General features: G+C 45.1%; 1 protein-coding gene across 1 annotated transcript in view; it reads left to right on the top strand.

Moving 5' to 3' along the window:
• The window catches only part of CNGB3 (cyclic nucleotide gated channel subunit beta 3), a 190,223-nt gene extending 166,523 nt beyond the window's left edge, over positions 1-23,700 (top strand). Inside the window, exons 15-18 of the mRNA XM_053313409.1 lie at positions 1,649-1,767; positions 11,134-11,280; positions 16,970-17,141; positions 22,781-23,700. Coding sequence (XP_053169384.1) covers positions 1,649-1,767; positions 11,134-11,280; positions 16,970-17,141; positions 22,781-23,161 — 819 coding nt within the window. The 3' untranslated portion in view covers positions 23,162-23,700. The remainder of the gene's footprint in view (positions 1-1,648; positions 1,768-11,133; positions 11,281-16,969; positions 17,142-22,780) is intronic.
• The last annotated feature ends 718 nt before the right edge of the window (positions 23,701-24,418 follow it).

Here is a 24,418-nt window from a genome sequence, read left to right as displayed (position 1 = left end):
CAAAGCAACACCTCTTTCCCTCCTCCCATCCTGCAGCAAAGTTCTCCTGGTATTCAGGGGATGTGAAGTTACAATGCTTTATTATGTCAATATAATTTTTTGAACAAGCTGCCGTATGATTACTGACTTGACTTCCCCATGCTGCTGTTTTGTGCTGTTAGCTCTCAAGGCTCTGGCATGCGCGTGCACACACAAGCTCTTGAAAACTTTAGATCTGCCCACACCAGAGTTAGAGGTATTCCTTTAACTGGAGCAACATCTATTGGGAGAAAGTTTGCTAGAAAGGAGCTCTCTACAGGATCTCCCTTGGGACAAATGTCCAAACAAACAAACTGCAAAATATTACTGAAAAGAATACAATAGAGTACGGATGTAGCCAGCATGATTGCTGACCACACAGATGGCCACCATGCATGCTCAGAGGCAATGTGTGTCCTGGCGCTGCACAGGGGCAGCTGGGAGATGCCCCGCTGGCCCATGGGCATAGCTGGGGGGAGAGCCGGAATGGCAGCAATGGTGGTAAGTAGAGGAGGAGGAGCAGGTACTGACCTGCTCTCCCACACTTTAGAGGGGCTGTGTAAGCCCTCAAATTTAAAGGGAGATGGTAGCGATTCGGACAGCCAAACTGTGTTTCAGCACATCCCCACAACAGAGCTCTATGAAAATTGAAAGCTTGCAGTGCCATCTGAGTAAAATAGCATTTGTGTAGAGCATTTGTCTCTCTTGAAATTCAGAATGCATTTGTATGTTCTACATAAGTAGAACAGAGATATACAAAACTTGAGGGGTGAACCTACTGAGAGTCCATAGTGACCCCTTTTTTGTACAGGCAACCTTTCAAAGTGAATGAAGGGCAAGCCCAGGAGCAATGACTTTTTGCTGTTTCGAGGAGTAGGAGAGAAAAGCTCTGAAATGGATCATCATGTTGGGTAGCTGGGGGGTAGGGGAACAATAAGAACCCAACAAGGTGAGATGAAGCAAAAATCCATGTGGGAGTTGCAGCAGATATGAGTAGAGTATAAAACAGTGCCTACCCCTTAAGAAATAAATCTGTCTGAGGCCTTATTCCACTTCCATTAAATTATGTTCCACTGTTGCCTTTACCATTGTTTGTCTAAAAGCCAAACTATACATGATGTAAAAAAAACTGTAATCAGATCTCCAGATGTCTTTTTATTTTTGTATAAATAACTGCTGGGAGGGCCTGATTTGGATCAAGGCCACAGCTCTGGAGGGGGAAAAGGTTGCCCCCACCATGCCACACCATTTACCTGACATAAATTGCCCTCTCTCAGCTACTATTATCTGTGGAGTGGAAGGACGTGCAATTTCTCCAGGGCAGTCTGTGGGGGAAGGTAATCCTTCAGGTATCTGTGTTCTGAGTCACTCAGAACCACCAGCACCCTGAAACTGGTGATAATCAGTTATGATCTTACCTTATCGTGGTCAATTCAAGAGGTTGCTTCATCTTGCCAAAACTGGTGGGGGGTGAGAGGGGATTCAATCTGTGGCAAGTTCATCAAGTGGGGGGGAGGGAAGGACCCTTACACTTTGGAGTATATTTGACAGTCGTTCCTCCTGTTCTGCCATGTAAGATCAGCTAGCTACTATGAAGCAACAATGTTTTCTCCTGTATGTTTTCATCTAGGGAGAAATTGGTAGAGAGATGTACATCATCAAACAAGGTGAGGTTCAAGTCCTCGGAGGTCCTGATGGCACCAAGGTCCTAGTCACCTTGAGAGCAGGAGCTGTATTTGGAGAGATCAGGTATTTGTCTGTTGTTTTGGACAAACTGATGTTTCATAGAACTGACCAAGTCTATATTACCTTAATTTGGGGGTCTCCAGATGTTGTTGGGACTATAGTTCCTGTCATCTCCAGCCATATTGGCCAATGACCTTTGGTCATTGTGGTGCCATGATGGGAGTTGTAGTCCAACAATATTTGGGGACCCAAGTTTTGTGAACCCCTTGCCTTAATTCATGCTTACTAATTATTAATTAATTACTAGGCCTGCGCAAAGCAGTCATGCTTTGTTTTGTGGACCAGTTTGGAACTGAGTGAGTTGTGGGGAGGGGTAGTGCATCCAGCTAATTGAAGTGGCAGGATTGTCCATTCAAAATGTGGTATTTGCAGGTCATTGGGAAGTATCTTATTCAGAATTCCTTCTTTTTAAAACAAAAATCACCCAGCTTTCCGTGAGCATTTTCTAGTATAAAAAATAGTGCATTGGGGCTTATCTGGCAGGGGCAGGGTCCAAAAATCCTTTATGTCCAGGCTCCAAAATTACCTAGGTGCATCTCTGTCGGAACTTCCAAAGACTCCCCTATTTGCCTTGGCCCTCTTCAGCCCTCCTTTGAGAGGGTCCACTTTGAAAAGAGGTCAGCCCTTGAGGCCAACCTAAGCCTCCACCTCACCCCCTGCCCTAAAACTACTTATCAGAACTGTCAAGAGTCATGAGAAAGTCCTTTCTCTTCACTCCCCACTGTGAGAGAACAAGCAGCTGTCTTCTGAAGACTGGCTTTTATGTTTTCCTTTTTCCATGGAGCCCCAGGAATGGCGCAGGTGCTCCTGGGATTGGTAATCTTTTCTGAGGCTGCACACATGGCATAAACCTAGTGAGCTCCATAGGATCATGTCTCCTGGAGCATGCAGGGCCTCTTTCAGGCTCACTTTCAGGAGGTGCTGAAGTAGAAACACTCATGTTTACGGCCTGCCATCTCCTCCTAGGGGTTCTCCATTGATTTCCATGAGTACAGTTATCACCTAGACAGCCCTCCACATGAGACTCTCAGTCCTTGCAGACATCTCCACTCAAATGCACCTCTGCTGGAAACCTATCCATGTAGCCTCCATTTTTCACATGATTGCAGTGACCCTGTGGAAACCCCAGGTTTTACTGGAAGCCCCACATGCAAGCCCCAGTTTTTACAAAGAGCATTCCCATATGAACCTGCCCAACTATTAAGAACCTTTTCAATGTAGCAGAGTGTCCCCACCTTCTGGGGTAGCAACAAGGGATGGTGCCTTCTTGGTTGTGGAACTCCTTCCCCTGCCATTGCATCTAGTGATGACCTTTCTGATGCCAGCTACTCCCATATAACCTACCTCATCATCAGCGGCCATTCTCCAGCTGCCCTTGCTATCAGAGGTACAGTAGGTAGCAAGGGGAGAAAGGGCCATTTCAGTGGTGAGAGACACCCCATTTATATTGGGCAGCAGCTATATAGGAAGGTGCTGAAAGGCATCATCTCATACTGCATGGGAGAAGGCAATGGTAAACCACTTCTGTATTCTACCAAGAAAACTACAGGGCTCTGTGGTCGCCAGGAGTCAACACTGCCTTGACAGCACAATCTTTCCTGCCTTTCCTTCTCCATGCAGCTCACTTGGAATGTAAGATAATGAGGCTCTACACACAATCCACGTGCAGCGCCTAACTGGGCTCTGCAAGGAGAGCAGGCTTAGTGGGGAGCTCACCCTGGGCAGCCAGATTGGCCGCCCACATGACTACCGGCTCCGTTATGGAGCCAGTAGGGGCAGTGGGGATCAGGAGCCGCCCGACCCCTGGAAATCCAGGGTGCCCCGCGGAAGTGCACGGGGCATTCTGGGGAGACCCCTGAGGCTGGGAGGCTTGCTGAAGGCTCCTGGTTGGGGGTCTACTCATGAGTCACCACAGTGTGGAGCCACACCACAGCAACTCACGATCACCAAAGCGGGGTTAGCAGAGCACTCGCTCTGCTAACCTAGTTTAAGGGGAGGGGCAACTAAGTGGGCTAACTGCCAGGAGCTACACGGCTCCCGGTGGTTCACATGTGCAGGGGAAACCAAGCTGGGCTCCCTTAGCCTGGTTTCTTCCACAGTTGTGAACAGCCTCAATGTCTTTTAGGCCTCAGCTGAAGATCTCTCCCCCCCCCCGGCTTTTAACATCTGGTGAGTTGTTATTTTTTGTCCTTGAGCTGGCTTCCTTTCCATACATTTCAATGGAGCTTTTACAGGGCAGTCTTCTGGTGGATTGTGCCCTCTGCCAGTAGGAAGTTTTAGACCAATTGTTTGTGAACTGCTTATTTGTCAGCTGGCAGGAACTATTTACATTTTCTTAAATGCATCTGGCATATTTCCATAGCCACAAGGGGAGCTGCAAGCCGAGGATAAATTTAAAATTGGCACGGAGCAGGTTGCCTGTTTTCAAAGGCAGATTAGGGTTGGAGTTGCCAGCAGGAGATTAACAGTAGCAGGAAGAAAACTGGGCTCTGGTTTAGCACCTGGAACCTGCACTCCTTTTTCTTCTGGCAGATTTCAACAGCAACAGCCTGGGCTGTCACCCAGCCTCAGCTGCTGCTGGAAAAGAATATTTCAACAGACGATTTCACAGATTTTGCACAGGAACAGCTAGAAATCTGGGGACAGTCTCACTCAGAGTCAAGGTCGAATTGGGAAGCACATTGATTTCTGAAGTGATACACCTTGCAACAATTTTCAGACCTGGTTACCTAATATCCAAGTGTTAAATACATATGTACAAGAGGACACTTGTGTACATTTGCCAATATATATTCTTAGGGTATGTGTATTGTAATACCTTCTTTGCATTCATTCCCACTTTTCTCTCATGTACAACTTACATGGACATATCACAGATTAAAATAATGGCCGACGTACCACACAAGGGTACATTAGCACGGTAATGTTGCATGCTCCCAAGTTGTGCATATTGAGCAAATGCAATAAGCGTGCAAATGATGTTACAGAAGAGTAAGCCCTTTGTTTCCAACAGGCTTACTGTTATGTATCATCATTTACAGAGTTGTTGTGCTTGCACAACTAGCATGCATGTAACATTACAAGGCTGACATACCCTTGTGTGGTATGTCGGCCATTATTTTAATTTGTGATCAGAGGCGTAACTAGGGAAAATGGCGCCCGGGGCAAGCACTGAAATGGCGCCCCCCCCACCGCGCCCCCCCAACATACATCTGATGATACATCCCACATTACACTTAGGTTTTTCCTCGCAACTAGAGACACGGCAAGCCACTAGAGCAGTGTTTCTCAACCTTTTTGGACTCAAGGACCGCTAAACCATTTGTGCAGAGTGTCAAGCACCGCTACATTCTTTGTGTGCCGTTTCCCGGACCAGCAGTTAGTAAAGGGGTTTCAAGTTTAATTTTGTTTTATATATCTAACAGACTTCTATACCTGTCCAAAACTTGCATCTCTGGACAGTTTGCAATTAAAATAATATCATAAAATAAAATTTGTTAAACAATAAACTGTATTTTATTTACATACTATTTAAATACTCATCAAAATGCACACAAGAAATTAAGTTAATGTGAACACTGGTCTTGTCTAAAAGGGTTAGGGTTAGGGTTGCAGGGGAGTTGCAGGGTGGGGAGTTTACTGAAAGAGAAGTGGCTCACGAGATGATGAAAGAGAAGACCTCACAATTAACACTCCCTCTGAACAAATATATATATTTTTTAAGAGTCTGTTATTCAGCTGACATGAGTACTGAACAGGTTCTGATTCTGATTTGCATAATATACAGTTCTTTATTCCTGTATGTATCAGAAAAGATCCATAACTCACACGTTATTTAAATTTGAGTATGGCCAAGATAGACTCTTGAATAGAATAAATTAGTCATGTTTTAAATAAGAAATAAATTTAAAAATCCTTTGAGGCCACTTTCTTTTGGCAGAAGAAGGGAACAAATGTTTATTTTGCCATATTATTATTATTATTATTATTTTTACATTTATATCCCGCTCTTCCTCCAAGGAGCCCAGAGTGGTGTACTACATACTTGAGTTTCTCTTTCACAACAGCCCTGTGAAGTAGGTTAGGCTGAGAGAAGTGACTGGCCCAGAGTCACCCAGCTAGTGTTATGGCTGAATGGGGATTTGAACTCGGGTCTCCCCGGTCCTAGTCCAGCACTCTAACCACTACACCACGCTGGCATATAACCATCTCCTTGACTTGTAGTCCGGCTCTAAAATCAATCTTCAAAAGATCTATAACAAAGACTTCTTCACAGATAAGAGCACAGGTGCTCAAGCAGCATAGTCATGGGCATTAGACATGAAATTCACCAAAGTGAGATGTAATAATCTCACAATATTTCTCACAGGCAAAACTGTGAGAAAATTTTACCACCATTCTTTGGTTAAAATTTGCTGAGGCAGTCAAGCTCAGGAGTCAGATGAAATTGCTCTGCAGCACAGATAGTTTCATGAGCCACCAGTTGGGCATCCTTGTTTTAAATGCTGGTTCTACTGCCTTTTAGCTCTTTGAAACATTAAGTAATGATTATTTTAATGCAGATCCCTGTTTAAATGGAGAGCATTACAAGAGTCCAGTGAAAATTAAGAGTCATGGTGCTGTATTTCTAAAAATCCAAAAACCAATAACTCAACGTCTTCCACATACCGAATGCCCGCCCCGATTCCTCCGCTGGGCTGCCAGTGCCAGGCCGGGGGCTGCCCTCATCCATCCTTGACCCCCAAGCCCACTCCCCCACCCACCCCACCAATGTAGACACTACAGTCAAAGTTCCCCTTCGCTCCTCACCTTTGGCGTCTTTCCCGTCCAAGCGGGGCGGGGCCGGAGCCAGAGCGCTTTCTTCCGCCTGAAGGCGCTTGCCCAGAGCTGTCTGTTTGGCACTTTCGGCAGCCCCCGCGCAGTTAACAACTCGTCAGGAGGCAGCAGCGCCGAGCTCTGATAAGGCGGCAGCGGCCCCATTCAGCAGATCCTGCAGCCCGATAGAGCGTTTTGATGGACTTGGCGAAAAGGTGGCCGCGCGTTGCCCATCAGCTGATGCCGCCGCCCAATGGCTTTTATTTACGTCCCGCCGCTGTTTGCTTCCAAGGGCTCTCAGGCCCGCAGCCTGGTCTTCGAGCAGGATAAAGTCCCTGTCTCAACCAGTCTGTTGCTGCCCGCGTTCAAAGTCTAAGCAAGAGGCTATAATCTCGGGCAATCTTTTTAGAGAAGCACTGATTATTGTTTCTGGTGGGGCTTGATTGCCAATGAGTTACTAATAAAACATTCTAGGGTTTAGAGCGGATTTTTGCAGCAGATTCCAGGCTTCCCCGTTTGTCTTTCTTTCAGTCTTTGTCTGTGGAGTCCTGGAATGGGGAGCGGGGGACGGAGACACGCACACTAAAATGTAAACGCTTCTTCAAGGCAGCAGCAGCAGCCGCCTCTTGCTCACTGCCGCCGCCGCATCCTGCAGGCTTTCTTGCTGCTGCTGCAGCTCCTGGCACCCCGAGGAGTTTCCAAGCTGGAAGTGTGGGTTCCCGCCTCATCACAAGCCCGCCCCTGTTCCACCCCTATTGGCCAAGCTGTTGGCCACTCCGGGCCCATGAATTTGTGGTCGGGACTGTGGTCAAGCCAAGGCAAGCAGGCTGCAGCAGGAAACTAGGCGCCCGCCAGGCCGCCGCCACGGCGCCAAGCCATGGGGGGGCGGGCGCGGAAGGGGCTGCTCGTGGGGTAGGGGGCACCGACACGCTCCCTTGACTGCTGAAATTTTTTTAAAAATTTTTTAAAAAAAAAAATTGGATCCGTGGGGGTCATGGCGGCGCCCCCCACGTGACCCACGAAGATGGCGCCTGGGGCACGTGCCCCCCTGCCCCCCCATCGTTACGCCTATGTTTGTGATATGTCCCTTTGTAGTATGCCAGCCAATATATTTCTAATATCCCAGGACTTACCCTAAGAATCACTGCTAGACTCACTCAGCCCCTCACTATAACAAAACTAGAAGCTCTATTATTTATTTATTTATTCAATTTCTATACCGCCCTTCCAAAAATGGCTCAGGGCAGTTTACACAGAGAAATAATAAATAAAAATAAGATGGATCCCTGTCTCCAAAGGGCTCACAATCTAAAAGAAACATAAGAGAGACACCAGCAGCAGTCACTGGAGGTACTGTGCTGGGGGTGGATAGGGCCAGTTACTCTCCCCTGCTAAATAAAGAGAATCACCACGTTAAAAGATGCTTCTTTTCCAAGTCAGCATATGCTGTGTTGGTTTACTCTGCAATATCCCCCATTGATTTCAAAGTCAAGAGTCACTTTGTTCTTCTGGTTAATGGCACATTGTACCTCTAATATAATGATATATTGTTAACAATATACTATATTGTTCTTCTAGTTAATGATATATTGGCTGGCATCCAGACTAAGAAAGTGCTTGTGTAGCAACACTGCTCTGATGCCTCAAGGGAGGATGGTTTTTATTTATCTCCCTTTCCCTTTGAAGTCTTCTGTGACTCCACAAAATAGGTACCCAAGGGTTGCACAGCCAGTGCAGAGTTAGCAGCACCAGTACTTTGTAGGGTTGTGCTTCCCCCACCCCCTGTTTTGTTTTGGCCCAAACCCAAAACACCCCCATTTTGTTCGGAATCAACCAATGCAAAACAGCCCAATTTTGTTTTGTGTTCAAAATTGCAAAATCAGAATCCAAAATGTTTTGTATTTTTTAAAACAGCCCCAGGGCAAAACTAGTGGGTGGGGGTGGTAGTGCCCAATGAGTGGAAGCTACCACCCAAATCTCAGAGGAATTGGGCAAAGGGCTGATTTTTGGTGAATTTTTGAAGTTTAAGATATTTCCCACAGGGAATAATGGAGGTTTCAGCAAAAGTATAGCTTCATGTTGGGGGGGGGAGGAAGGGGTGGCCCAGAGCAGAGTAGGGTGGGAGGTAGTGCCCACTGGGAGTGGAGCGAGTGGTGGCGTGGTGCAAATAGGGTGCCAACCACCCCCATACCCACAAGCCCATGGAGTACAGGGTTTTGTTGTTTGGTTGTTTGGTTGTTGGTTAGCAACCCATGGGGGTGGTTGGCACCCTCTGTGCAATACACCACTACTCACTCTGGGCCACCCCAGCACCCCCTCCCCCAGTGCAGTTATGGGGCTGCTGAAACCCCTATGGGATAAAACCTTAAAGATGCGTAAACTTCAGAAATCAATTTAAAATCAGGCCTTTGGCTAACTCCTTTGCAATATGGGCGGTGAGCAGGCACCCCCTGGGGTGCTAATGCCCAACCCACTGCTCTACCCCCTTTCTGCCCCAAATTTGCCACAAAGACACACAATTCATAGAAAATCATTGCCAGGCAGCACACACAACAGAGAAGAGCAGACTAGCAGAGCTTCTTAAAGAACCAGGTTTTCAAATCAAGCATCATATGCAGAAAACTATGGCCAACAGCAGCATCAAGTGTGCCCTGCCCTCCCCTCCCTCCTCCACCAAGCAAGCAGTTCGCATCCACAGACATTTTTTTCAACACACCAACAACACCACATCAACAACAACCACAGAGCTTTACAAAGAACCAGGTTTTCAAAGCAAGATCACACAGATGCAGCAGAGTCAGACGGACTAGTCAAGATCGCACAGAGGCAACAGACTTGGCACATTTTTTTACTTTTCTGCAACAGATTGGAGCCTGTGGCACCACAACCTATTTGATGCACACAATCTAGTTTGAATAAAAATGATGATGATAGAATAGAATTCACAATATGACCCAATCTTCATTGCAAAGAAGTCCACACAAACAGAGAGAGAGAGAGAAAACCAGCAGGATGCCCATCGATGAGGTCCCAAAATACAGCAGAACAACAAACCATCCTAGGCAGGCATTTGAATTGCACACAAACACACACACAGAAACTAAATAGGGAGCAGTAAGGGAACAGAGAGACACAATATAACTATAGCTACACAATAGCTAGATTCTCTCACACAGAACCCCTGTTTAAACTTCCTCTAAGCTAAACCACAACACAGAACTTTTTAAATTCAATTGCAACCCCAAACCTCCCTCCAACTTGCCTCCCCACTCACTCAGGGCACTGGTGGCTGCTGACACAGGGCACATTCAGGCAGTGATTATCTCAAGGGGTGAGGGGAAAAATCTTCTGGAACAAAAAAGCAAGCAATGCAGCAGCAAATTAATCAATTCCCAGGCTGGCATGCAGTAGCATGCAGTAGCCATAGCAGGCTTGCATGCTGGGCTCAGGTTGGCAGCAAGGCAAGCATGGCATCATGGAAACTTGAGTTTAGACATGCAATGCAATACTAGTTCTTTCTCTCTCTCTTGAATGAGGCAGAAAGGCAGAAGTGACTGAGTAACTAACTTGTTGAATGAATTGAACCAAACTCCCCCACCCACCCTTGCCACATCTTGCCACATTCTCAAAGCAATCAGCCCAGACAGAGTGAATACATTAAGGGCACTGTTGTTTGTTAGAGCTGGCAATAGTTAATCAGGATTTCTTAGCACACAATTGCATTACAATACAACACATTCCAAGGAAATGAGCTTCCTCAGGGATGCTGTGCCTGCTTTTTGCATATCTTCTTATCTTCTGCTAATTTTCTTGACAAACACTCACTGTCTTGATGGTTGCTGCAGTCAGGAGACCAAAGGTCCGAAATGTTTTCCAAAGAACAAAACTTTGGCTCCGAAATAGGGTCATTTTGATTTGTATACAAAAAAAATATGTTTTTAATTTTTTCATTTCGATTTGTATACAAAACATCCGGAAATGCCATTTTCAGACACAAAATATTTTGTTGCCGAATTGAAATGCACAAGCCTAGTACTTAGTTAGTCTGGATGTTGACCTTTAATTGAACCAGAACCCTGATCATCTAGAATTCCAAATTGTGTGAAGGAACTCTCTGCACATTCAGCTGTGCCTCTTGCAGACAAACACCAAGCATGCCGCTGCTAGGGGGTTGGCCCTCAGATGTAGTCCTGCTTCTCCCTCCACTCATATACTGAATGCAGGGAGGATTTCTTGAGAATTGGGCTAGTTCAAAAGGAATGTTGACAAGCCAAACTAGTCAGGTGAAGAAAGTTTATGAGGACTAGTAACAAACAAGGATACAGGGTGAGGATCCAGGTTTGTTTGTTTATTTGATTGGAATTCAGTCCAAAAGATTTTGGAGAATAAAAATTCTGTAATCAGGATGGAAAGTAATAGGTTTAAGCTACAAATAAGTACACAGGATAAGTGTTAGCAACCTATTATAACTACAAGAGCAGCTGATAAAACAACCTATCTACAGTGTTGACAATTTGAAGCTTAAAGAAATTTGTTTTCTCTCTGCCATTTCAGCCTCCTAGCGGCAAGTGGAGGGAATCGGCGAACTGCTAATGTGGTGGCCCACGGATTTGCCAACCTTTTTATTCTTGACAAGAAGACACTCAATGAAATCTTGGTGCACTATCCTGACTCTGAAAAGCTCTTGAGGAAGAAGGGAAAGTGTGTTCTCATAACTATATCACATAAACTACCACATAACTTTAGAACAATTGGCTTAGATCGAAGAGAGAGAGAGAGAGAGAGAGAATTGTTTCTTATTATTTCTTATTTTTATTTATTTTCACATAGATACCACTCCATATTCAGATATTAAGATCTCTAAGCAGTTTACAGATTAAAACAACAATTAAAACAATAGATTATTTAAAACAGTTTAAAATAACTATCAATAACACTTTAAAACATTATGAATTTAAAGCCTGATAAACTAGGTGTGGTTTCAGATGTTGCTTTAAAATTGCCAGAGATGGAGAGGCTCTGATTTTGTTTGAGATCATGTTCCAGAGCCCCGGGGCAACCCTAGAAAAGGCCCAGTTTTGGGTCACCACCAAACAAGTAAGTCGTAAACTCAATCAGACCTCCTCTGATGATCTTAACACAGGAGGTGGGATTCATGAAGAAGAAGGTACTCTCTTAAATGTCTTAGACCAAAGCCATTCAGGGTTTTATAGGTTATAACACGCACTTTGTATTTCACCCAGAAACCTATTGGCAGGCAGTATGGTTCTTTTAAAATATGAATAATGTGGTCTCTTTGACCTGGAGACCAACCTGGCTGCCACATTCTGCACCAGTTGAAGTTTCTGGACTTCGTACAAAGGCAGCCCAATATAGAGCACATTGCTGCAGTCGAGCCTGGGTGTTATGCACCACTATTTTAAGGTCGTTTATCTCCAGAAACAGATGTAGCTGGTATATCAGCCAAAGCTGATAGAAAGCACTCCTGGCCACTTTCTCAACCTGATAGAGGTTTGGATCCAGAAATACTCCAGACTACATACCTGTTCTTTCAATGGGAGTGTAATCCCATACAAAACAGGCAGGTCTATACCATTTCCTTAGTTCCAACCTCCCACAATAAGTACCTCTGTCTTGTTTGGATTAATCTTCAGTTTGTTCTCCCTCGTCCAGCCCATCACCGACTCCAGGCAGGCATTTAGGGAGGTTAAACCATTTCCTGATGGAGCTGATATGGAGAAATATATCTGAGTGTCATCAGCATATTGATAACACCCTGCACCAAATCTCCTGATGATCTCTTCCAGCAGTTTCATGTAAATGTTAAAAAGCATTGAAAAAATGGGAGCCCACAACACTCCATAAATAGCTCTCATTTTGAGGAGCAATAGTCTCCAAGTGACACTATCTGGAATCTACCTGAGAGGTGGGAGCAGAACCACTGCAAAGCAGTACCTCCCACCCCCACCCACCCCCAGGGGGTCCAGAAGGATACAATGGCTGATGGTAACAAAAGCTATTGAGAGTTCCAAGACAACCCACAGAATTACACTCCCCTCATCAATTCCTAGTTGAAAATCAGCCAACAGGCTGACCAAGGTGGTCTCCACCTCATAGCCCACTGGAAAGCCCATTTGAAACGGGTCCAGATAATCTGCTTCTACCAAGACTGTCTGGAGTTGAGAGGCCACCACACTCTCAATCACCTTGCTCAACCATGGGAGGTTTGAAACATATAGAGGCTATTCATACGATGGGAGAAAATTGGGCTAGTGAAGGCTAGCCCGATTTTCTCCCATCATGAGAACCACTGGGCTCGGCTGCGAGCCCGGTGGTTCCTAAGCGGGTAACTCGCTAAACTACCCCTGCCTTTAAACCGGGTTTGCGGAGCGAGTGCTCCGCAAACCCGTTTTTTTTTTTTTTTAAATCGTGAGTTGCGTGGCTCCTCACCACAGCAACTCATGAGTAGACCCCTGACCGGGAGGCTGCTTTTCAGCATCCTGGCTCGGGGGTCTCTCGAGCATGCCCTGTGCACTCATGCAGGGCATGCTGGAGCTTCCAGGGGCCGCATGGCCCCCAAACTCCCAAGCCCTGGCTGGCTCCGTGATGGAGCCAGCTGTTGTGTGGGTGGCCACAGCGGCCACCCAGGCAGCACTTGCTGCTCATCTGTGGGGAGAACAGACTTAGCCTGCTCTCCCTGCAAACCCTCTGGAGGCGGGTCTCGTTGATCGTGAGACCCACCTCATAATTGTCTAACTCTGAGGAATCCAATGCCGATTTCTTAAAAAGTGGTCTAACAATTGCCTCCTTAAGACAAGGAGGCATCCTGCCTTTCCTCAGAGAGACATTAATGATCTTGGGATGTGCAAATCGATTTGTGTACAAAATGATTTGTACTCGAATCTGGCTGATTCAGTCATTTTTTAAACAGAACAAACCGCCCCTGTGCTCAATTGCCCAGATTCGAGTACAAAACAAATCACCCAGATTCGGACCTGAAAAAATTTGGGGATTTGGACCTTCATTTTGTGGCCAAAGTGGGTTGGGTGGTAGTGCCCAGTGGGTAGAAGCTACCACCCAAATTTCAAAGAAATTGGGCAAAGGGGTGATTTTTTTTAAAAAAAATTGAAGTTGGTGCATCTTTAAGCTTCCCCCCCCCCATAGGGAATAATGGGGAATTCAGCAGCCCCATAACTTCACTTGGGGGGCACCAGGGTGGCCCAGAGTGAGTTGTGTGGTGTAGTGCACATAGGATGCCAACCACCCCCAAAACCACAAGCCCATGGGGGACTGGGTTTTGTTGTTTTCAGTATCTGAGGTGTTCTGAGAGTAGATTCTATGGTAGGAAATGAGAGTTGATTCTTTCTAAGTTCATTCATTATTTTGCACCAAAGAAGATTATGAATGAACAAAGATGAGCAGTGATAGTGGATTCTAAAATGCCCTATTACTGCTCATAGCTGTAAATTATCACAATAGCTTTGGAGGAGGGATAACTCGAGACTGACATACAAACAAAAAGTTCCAAACAAGAAGTGCCAAGAGTGTTATGTTATGCTAATGTTACTGGCTTCCATACTGTGCAGCAAGCCACCAATCCAAATGAGAGTCATGCTTTCTGCTTTCGAGCTGCTTTACGCCCCACTTGAGTTGTTTGAGAAGGTGTGGCTGCTCCGTGGCCATGAAGTTGTGTGTCATTGCACTTGTGATGCTGTTCCTGTTGGAAATGATGGGTGTAGCATTGCAAGTGCAATGGCACTCTTGTTATTGGCCACAGAGTAGCACCACTTTGGCAAACAGCACAGCTGGGGTGTACAGCGGCTCAGAAGCAGCAAGCATGCCTCTCGCTGCACATTATGTGGGCAACTTATTTATTTCCAAATGTCTTGATAGACACATCATTAACAATGGAATAAAGAAAAAGAATGACAATGTGATGATGATGATGATGATGATGATGATGATTGATGATACATAATTAATAAACTTTATTTCTTAGCCGCCCCATAACAAATTGTTCTCTGGGAAATTCACAAGACAACAAAACTGGCATCCAACCATCTGGATAGGGGTGTGCATGAACCGTTCGATTCTGAACTGGTCCACTTTGAACTGGGCCAGTTCAATGGTTCAATGGTTCACTTATGAACCTTACTGGAGGGGGTCCAGCCTCGATCAAGACAAACCGAGCCTGGTTCCTGGTGGACCAGTTTGGCAGATTGAGGGGCTATGCTTGTCAAGAGGAATGTGGTGAAAATGCCCCTTTACAAGCAAAGGGGTGGGGGAATCCTTGAAAAGTCTTCTAAAGGGTGGCCAGGGGGAGGTGAGAGCACACATTTAAAAGAAGATTAAGGTTCTTAGTGGCCTTAGAGCGAGGCTGCCGCTCTCGCTCCTCAAAGCCCCCCTGGCACAGCCCAAGCACATGGCACTCCCTCTAGCAACCCACCCATGTGGCAGTGGCACAGTTCTGGCCGGTTAGGGTCACACACCCACAACGTCAGAACCTCGCCACTTGCCATGCGGGCAGGTTCCTGGAGCATGTGTTGCATGCTTGGGCTGTGCCTGGGGTGCTTTGAGCTGTGCTTGGGCTGTGCCAGTGGTGGCCGTGGGGCCAATAAAAACCTTAGTCGACTTTTGAAGGTGCCCTCTCACCCCCCGCGCGCACGCACACACACACACACACACACACACACAGAGACTGGTGGTCCTTTAGAAAACTTTTCTAGTGTTCCCCCACCACTTTGCTACTCCGGATTCCCCTTTACCAGCATAGCCCCTCAATCCAACAAACCAGTTTGGTTGAATAGACCAGACCAGCCAGCCAGTTCGAACGAACCAGTTCATGGACCAGCGGTTTGGTTTGAATTCAGTCCAAATTCAAATCAAACTGCAAAATTCAGTTAGTGTGTATATCTATTCATATATCTAGATAGCTACCTATCTCCAGTAAAAAGGCACACACATATTCTGAAAATAATGTCTGTTAATTCAGTTCTAATACTAGAAGATCAGAGGCTGCCTGCTTCTGGTGGCCAAGACAGCCGCTCTGATAGATCTCATATGCACTTACCTGGGAGGTAATTGCCAGCATGTGCCCAAATATTTTAGACATTTTGGAGACATCCAGGAAATTACTTCAGCACAAAATCAGCAGGATCCATCTAGCCTTTGAACATCAAAGTTTCTGCAAGGAACAACTGCAATTTCCTAAATGTAAACAGCAATTGACCATGCAATTTGGAATGTTTTATATAGAACTGAAAAAGCCTCACTGGAGCTCTGTTCAGGCATTCTTCTACTTGAGGATGCTGTATCTGAGTACAGCATTCACAAGAGCATGCTCTTAAGTCCCACCCTCTGTGCTGATGTGCTCTTGAATGGTCACACTTTCCACAAGTACGTTTGGAGAGAAACGGAGTACTCACAGAGAAATCCTTCCCACTAACATCCTAAATGCAAGAAGGTTGTTGTGCACTCTCAAGTATGCTGTAACCATGTGCACTCTCTCCTTCCATAATGCTTGAGTAGGGCTAGAGTGTGTGAATCTGCTGGTGCACTTAAGCATATTGTTCTCCTAGTGCCTTCGTTGCCTCCTTTCTCTTATCCACCAGTGTAAGCCCCATCACAAAATTTAGGAGGCCCAGGTAGGAGGTGGCCCACCATGGAGAGCAGTTTATCAAGGCACATGGCACCCATGGGGGCAAAGAGCCGGTTTGTGAGAGGGGTTTTTTCGGCACGCAAATGACAGAGGTGCAAAGACTAATGGGGATCCAGCTGGTTGGGACTAGAGACAAGGCCTTTTTGGTTGTGGCCCTTCCGCTTTAGAACACTCCTTTGGAAGAGCTCCACCATACTCCCTACCTCCGTGTTTTAAAGAAACAATTGACACATCTTCTTAGAGAGGCTTTTAAATATTTTATTTGCTGCTGATATCTGGTAGGTTCCATAGTTTTTAGCTTTTTAATTATAACTTGCGATTTGAAACTTTTAAAATGTGTAACTTTTAATTGTGGTTTTAATCTGGTCTTCTAACTTTTTAACTTTTATTAGTTTTTTATTGTTCTATATTGTCTACTTTATTAATGCTGGATGCCACCCCGAGCAGTAGTGTACTGGAGGAGGAGGGTATACATATTTTACATTAAAAAAAAAAAGTTAAAGTCTCTTCCACTTGTGGCACGGCGCTGGATCACACATTCTGTGGTTGCTATTCTAAAGGGGGAAACCCTCACATAGGAGACAGTGACACATTCAATGTCTCATCTAGTTTGACACTCAAAAAGATTTAGCCGAGATAAATGCTAAAAAGATTTAGCAGAGATAAATGCTTAAAAACTACTAAAAAGAGACAATATCACATACTCTGTTTTCCCCTCTCCCTGCGATCTAGAGCACTCATGAAGAAAGCAGGGAAGCCTGTTGGACCACCACAACCCGTAAAAGGCCTGGCTCTGCTCACACAGAAACCAGAGACACCCAAGATGTTCAAAGCATTGCTTGGTGGTCAGGGACAAGGTGGCGTTGCTATGCTCATCAAGCTGAAGAGAGAGAGAGACGCCCAGGTAACCTTCATTTATTTTATTGATTTGAAAAGCATTTTTGGTTGCTCTTCTGCCAAAGGCTTCCAGGGTGGCTTACAGAAATAGATTGAATTCAGGGATAGCAGAGCAATCTGGAATGAGGAAGAAATGAGAAGAGGAAAATACATCATAGGGCAGGCTAGACAACCTTGGTCTCCAGCTGTTGTTGAACTACAACTTCCATCACCCCCAGCTACAATAAATTGAAGCTGGGGGTGATGGCAATTGTAGTGCAATGACAGTGGAGAGCCAAAGTTGCCTACCCACTATGATGTAGGGGGTGGGCAAAATCAAAGGCAAAAGCAACAGCAAGGAACCTCACTCCCATAACTCTCTCCAAAGAAGAGGGTGGAAGATATCCAGATATTAGTATTTACAATTCCCTGTTGTGGAGTTTGACGGGAAATTCTGTATACAGGAACTGGTGTGTTTTAAGATGTGTATTTGACAATAATAAGGCTTTTGAAGTTGGAGTTTTACCTACATGGTAAACATTCTTTTTGGTACCTTTTTGCTGAAATAGTGTGAATTTCCGACACCATGGGTTTATATACAGTACATTCTTACAACTGTCCCAAGATACTCGGGAATGTTCAAGAAAGTGTAGACCCGCCCCCCCCCCCACAGATTCACCCGCAGCTGAAAATGTACAAATGCATGTGTTGATGACAACCTTAAAAGGGTTTAGAAATGAAAAATTCACTCTAATAAAGACAAAATGGCATCATTTCAATTTGGTTCAGTTAATGTAGGCCAGGGTTTCTTAACCTTGGGCCCCCAGATGTTGTTGGACTACAACTCCCATCGTCACCAGACATGGCCTTTGTGGCTGAGGATGATGGGAGTTGTAGTCCAAAAACATCTGGGGGCCCAAGGTTAAGAAACCTTGATGCAGGCATTCTGTCTTCACAGCAGAAAATAATATGGGTGATATCTCTTGCCATGGGTGGAGAGATTCCCTTCCCTTCTACATTTATATTCCCCAAGAGTTTAAAGACATGCCTGTTTAGTGCAGCACTAGGAGGCTTTATAGTCACTAAGAACAGAGCTTGCAAATAAATTTAAGGCAAGTGCTTCTGGAGAATACAAACAGTCCCATCGTCTTTTCTTCTGCGATCTGATAGAGTTGTCACATGGGAAGAAGGATCCTGGCCCAATTTACACTGCACCCCCTGCTGGCCAGCTCTTGCTTTTCATGATTAATTCAATTTGCCAGAAAAGTGGTTTGTAAAGGGGTGGGTTAATCTCGGGTTAATCATGAAACGCTAGAGCTGACCAGCAGGTGGCACTGTGTAAATTACGCCAGGAGCCCTCTTCCCATGTGATCCCAGCCCCCAGGCAAAAAGATAGCAGCAATCTGCATGGCTATCTGAATACTCTATTAAGTGCTCACCTTGTGGACTCTCTTCTTAGCGTGTTTTACTATCATCTAGGAAATGTTTATTTTTCATTTGGGGTTTATGAAGTTAGGAATGGTGTCGAGAAAGTAGGTGAGAAGAGAAATGTTTCTCCTTCATAAACCTAAAAATTTCAGGCCATCAGTGAAACTGACTGGTGGTGAATTTAGGATTGATTGATTGATTGACTGAAGTGCTGTCAAGTCGATGTCGACTCTTAGCAACCACATAGATAGATTGTCTCCAAGATGATCTGTCTTCAACTTGGCCTTTAAGGTCTTTCAGTGGTGCATTCATTGCTGTCATGATCGAGTCCACCCACCTTGCTGCTGGTTGTTGTCTTCTTCTCTTTCCTTCAACTTTTCTCAGCATTATGGACTTCTCAAGGGAGCTGAGTCTTCGCATAATGTTTCTGAAGTATGATAGTTTGAGCCTGGTCATTTGTGCCTGGAGTGAAAATTCTAGATTGATTTGTTCTATGATTCATTTCTTTGTTTTCTTGGCTGTCCATGGTATCCTCAAAAGTCTTCTCCAACATCAATGCTTTTTCTATCTTGCTTCTTCAAAGTCCAGCTTTCTCATCCATAGAGTGTCATGGGAAAAACCATGGTCCAAGCTATTCTAATATTTGTCGGTGTAGACATGTCATGGCATCTAAATATGCTTTCCAAGGCCTTCATTGCAACCCTACCAAGTGCTAGTCTGTGGCGTATTTCTTGACTGCTGGATCCTTGACTGTTGATGGTCGATCCTAAAAGGCAGAAGCTATCTACCACTTCAGTGTCTTCACAGTGTCAATTCTGAGGCTGGTTGCTGTACCAGTTGTCATTAGTTTAGTCTTCTCTACATTTAGCTGTCATCCCATTTTTTCATTGTGCTCCTTGACTTTCATTACTAGAGCTTGCAGATCATCTGCATTCTCAGCTATCAGAGTGGTGTCATCAGTGCAGCGCAGGTTATTGATGTTTCTTCCTTCAACTTTAAAACCACACTCATCTTCTTCCAATCCAGCTTCTCAGTATATGTTCAACATATAAATTGAATAAAGAAGAAGAAAGTATAGAACCTTGTCTTACTCCTTTGCCAATCTGGAACCAGTCTGTTTCACCATGTTCCATCTGGACTGTGGCTTCCTGTCCTGTGTATAGGTTTCTGATGAGAACAATGAGATCTTTTGGGATGCCCATTTTCCTAAGGATATTCCACAACTTGACATGGTCAACACAATCAAAGGCTTTTCTGTAGTCAATAAAGCACATATTGACTTCTTTCTGGTATTCTTTGGCTTTCTCAATTATCCAGCATGCATCAGCAATGATGTCTCTTGTTCCTCGGCCTTTTCTGAAACCAGCTTGAACATCCAGCATTTCCCTTTCCACATAGGGTTCTAATCTACGTTTTATTATCCTGAGCATTATTTTGCTAGCATGTAAAATTAAGCATATTGTGCAATGGTTTGTGCAATCTGTTAAGTCTCCTTTCTTTGGTATGGGTATGTAGACTGATCTCTCCCAATCTGTTGGCGACTGTGTGGTTCTCCAAATTTGCTGGTATAGTTTGGTTAGAGCCTTGACTGATTCTTCTTCTGTTGCCTGCCATATTTCTGTAGTGATTCCATCAATTCCTGTAGCCTTCCGACTTGGTAATGACCGGAGTGCTGATCTAACTTCATCTTTCCTACTAGAGGTTCTTGCAAGTAGGGAATATCTTCTAGAGTATCTTGGATGTTGACGTCCCTGCTGTACAGATTTTCTGTATACTCCTTCCATCTCTGTCTGAGCTTCTCTGAATCAGTTACTATCTGTCCTTTGGCATCCCTTAACATACCAGTTTGAGTTTGGAACCTCCCTCTGAGTTCAGAGATTTTTTGGAAAACTCGCCTTGTTTTTCCATGCCTATTTCCATCATCAAGGATAGACTTCTTAGAATAGGCTTCTTCATATAAAACACACGTAACGTATGGCAGTTTGAGAACCCCTACCTTGACTCCATGAGTTTTGGGGATTCTCACTGGTCTAGATGGCTTTAAAAGAAAGATCCATGAAGCATAGGTCTAGCAAGAGCTATGAACCATGATGGCTAAACAAAACCACCATGCAGAGTCAGTGTGCCTTTAAGTTGCTGCAGGGCAAACGGCACAGGAAGACTGCAAGGGAGAGCTGTTGACTTTATGCCCTGCTTGTGAACTTCTTTGAAGCATGTGGATTGCCACTGTGGGAAGCAGGATGCTAATCTAAATGGATCCTTGGTCTAATCTAGCAAGGCTCTTATGGTCTATACATAGGAACATGTGTACATTTGAACATAGTTAGCTGTCTTTCGCTGAGTCAGATCATTGGTCCATCTAGTTCAGTACTGTCTACATAGACTGGAAGCACCTCTCCAGGGGTCAGGGGTCTTTCCCAGCCCTACCTGGAGATGCTGGGGATTGAACCCGAGAACATCTACACATGAAGCTTGAGCTCTTCCACTGTGCTACAGCCTCTCCTACCCCATCATTGCTTCTCCCTTTGATGACAGTGAGGAATTGTGTGGCATAAGAAACACAGTGGCTGCACCAGGGACACATCTCAGTATTCTCGCTGGGAGCCAAGGCACACGGCCATGTGTATGATGAGCAAGTCACTGAGGCTGCTCACACAACTGGAAACTGGGTAGGACAAGTGTCCTGTCCAGGTTTGGGAGCTGTGCACACTCCCAGTTTTTGGTTATGAGGGAGCAAACAATTGGGTAGGAGGAGGGAGAAGTGATTGTGTGGGAGGCAGGAGCAGGGTAGGACATTGCTGTCCTACCCAGCATTTACTTATTTATGTTATTGTTAAATTTATATACTACCTTTCATTAGAAAAATCCCAAGGTGGTTTACAAACATTTAAAACAATAACATTTGACCGAGGTAGGAAGAAAAGCTGTCCTACCCAGCTCCTGCCTCCCACATAGTCACTTCTCCCTCCTTCTACCGAGTTGTTGTCCCACACAACCCAGCTCCCAAACCTGGTTAGGACCCTTGTCCTACACAGTTTCCGACTGTGTGAATAGCCTCACTATATGGCGAACTCCCCACACGATATACACAGTGTAGTCTTTTGAAAATGCTAGACAACACTTGGACCATCAATGGTGCTAACTAGGGATGTGCATGAATCAAAATTTTTGATTAAAATTCAATTTGAATCAAATCAAATCTCAAAATCGAATTGAATTTGGAAATTCATTTTGAATTTGAATCGATTTGAGCCTGTTTTGGCACCTTTTTAAACCAATTGGAGGCCTGAATCAATCAATGTTTATTTTGATCAAAGATCAAATACAAGGGCCTGGATGGTTTTTAAAAGGTGCCAAATGGCCCTTGAATCATATTTCAAAAATTCAGTTTGAATTTGAATCTAATTGCCCTTTTAAGGCAAGCGAATAACTTGAATCACCAAGATTCAAGTCAAATCGATTTGCATTCAAACTGATTTGCACATCCCTAGTGCTAACAATGTACTTATCACATGGCAGGCACTGTTAGGGAGACAGTTTCCTCTGGCCAGTTCCAAACTTCTTTGAGCAGCCTCCAGTAATCAGTAGAATTGGTGCAAGACTCCATTGCAACTTCCAAGCCATGCTGAAATAAATGAATGTGGGCTGCTCATTAGCTGTGCTTCGTAGACTGCATTCTGCCTTCCATTCCCTGGCATGATGCACAGCCCTCTGTTGCCAGGAGGCCTGCGAAGGGCTGCAGGTACACAACACATCCCTGTGCTGAAGGCTTCTTTGCAGCATGTAGTGGTCCAGGAGTAGAGAGAGGAGCAAGCGATTTGCATTTATTCCCTCCCAAAGATCCTGCCCATTATAGAAATCTGTTCCTAAGAGCTGCACAGCCCTCAGGAACATATTGACACAAGGGACATGGGCTTTGGGAAGAAGGGGAGAGATGTGAAAATTGCTTCCCCTGCTCTCTTCTGTGCCAAGACAACTGGATAAAGGTTGCACACCTGCAGTCCTCCCTAGCTCTCCTTCCAGCAACAGAGGGCTGCACATCATACCAGCCAGCATGGGCAAAGCTGGGAGGGTTCTTGATGTCCCCTCAAGAACCCTTATTTAATAATATTTAATTGTTTTTGTTTCAGGAGGAAAAAGAAAAGGAAGAACAAGCAAGGAAAGAAAGAGAAGAACGAGAAAAGAAAGAAAAAGAAAAATAGGTCAAGGAAAGTTAATATATAACTGTTTTTGTTTCAGGAAGAAAAAGAAAAGGAAGAACAAGAAAGAAAAGAAAAAGAAAAACAGGAGAGGAAAGACAAAGAAGAACGGGAAAGGGCCGAAAAAGAGAAAAAGGGAAAAGCAAAGGCTCAGACTAAGCCAGCAGAAAACAAACCCACACAAGTTCCTGAAGTCAGAGCACCACAAACCCAGGTTGAGCCCTCAGTCCCCAAAGAAGAACCAGCTGCAAATGATCAGATGTCATCGCTGCCGCCGCCGCCGCCTCCTCCTTCTCCTCCTAAACCAGCTTTGCTCAGAGGAATCACTAACCAGTCCCTTATCATTAGCATGACTCCTTCCCCCGTACCTGGAGAAGGAGAGCTGCTTATAGTTGAAGTCAAAGAGAAGAAGCAATTGTAAACAGTGGGTCCCTATTGATGTGCATTATATCCAGGGTTGTATGTACTGGGCACCCAGTTCAGTTTCTTGTGAATCTGACTATTTGTTTTTAAAAAGGAGAGCCCTTCCAAATTATCTTTGAATGTCTAATGAGTGTGCAACTGCAAAGGCTCCATCGCTAGTCTCTGTGCATTCATTGTAAAGTCATTCTGAAAAGAGCTCTCTCTGTGTGCAGCGGACTCTCTCTGTTATGTTTCAGGATGCTGGAAAAAGATGGCTCCTGAACACACAAAGAAAGAAAGCTTATGTGCATTTTCAGAGCCACCTCAACCCATGTACTTGGGAAGAGCCTGCCAGCAATGCCACATGCACCTACACATCTCATGTGTATTCACAGAAATCCAAAGATGGTTTCAAAAGGGTTCAAGTTCCTAGCTTGTCTGGTTGTGAAGAGGTATTTGGAAATATTCAAGCAAAAACCAATGTAATGTTAGGACCAGACTACATGTCCCATGGAAATTAGAGATGAGGTGTGGGGATAGATTAGGGACCATGGCAAAAAGTAAGGCTGCAGGGCTGCTCAACTTCGGCCCTGCTGCAGATGCTGGCCTACAACTCCCATAATCCCTAGCTATGGGCCACTGTAGCTGAGGATTGTGAGAGTTGTAGTCCAAAAGCAGCTGCAGGGCTGAAGCTGAGCAGCCCTGGTTAAAGCCTCTGTTGCTACACTACTGTAGCCCCAACCTTCATTGTCAGTGAAAGCTGCCTTACACCAGGTCAGATTGTTTGTCCATCTAGCTCAGCATTGTCTATGCCAGGCCTGCTCAACTTAGGCCCCCCCCCCGCTGTTTTTGGACTACAACTCCCAGAATCCCCAGTCACAGTGGCCAAGAGCCAGGAATTATGGGAGTTGTAGGCCAACATCTGCAGGAGGGCTGAAGCTGAGCAGCCCTGAACGCTGACTGGCAGCAGCCATCCTGCATTTCAGATGGGTATTTATTTCCCCCAGACCTGCTTAGAGATTGAGTCTGGGACCTTCTGCCGGCACAGTAGATGCCCTTGCACTAAGCTACAGTTCTTCCCTGCCTCCCACCGATGATATTTAACACACAGAGGTAGCTGGTGCCCACTGGAGCTGGTGGAGGGCAAGGATACGGGTTGTGGCCTGGCTTTTCCAGCAGATTTAAGTTTGCTCCATGGCCCACCCTAGAGATTCATAGTTAACATTTGTATTTCATATTTGGTTTTGGACATTTTCAGATTGTAAGCTTCGTGTGG

Source organism: Hemicordylus capensis, chromosome 4, assembly GCF_027244095.1.
Source record: "Hemicordylus capensis ecotype Gifberg chromosome 4, rHemCap1.1.pri, whole genome shotgun sequence".
NCBI lineage: Eukaryota > Metazoa > Chordata > Lepidosauria > Squamata > Cordylidae > Hemicordylus > Hemicordylus capensis.
Note: the sequence above shows the minus strand (reverse complement) of the source record. Positions and strands in the feature narration are given on the sequence as shown.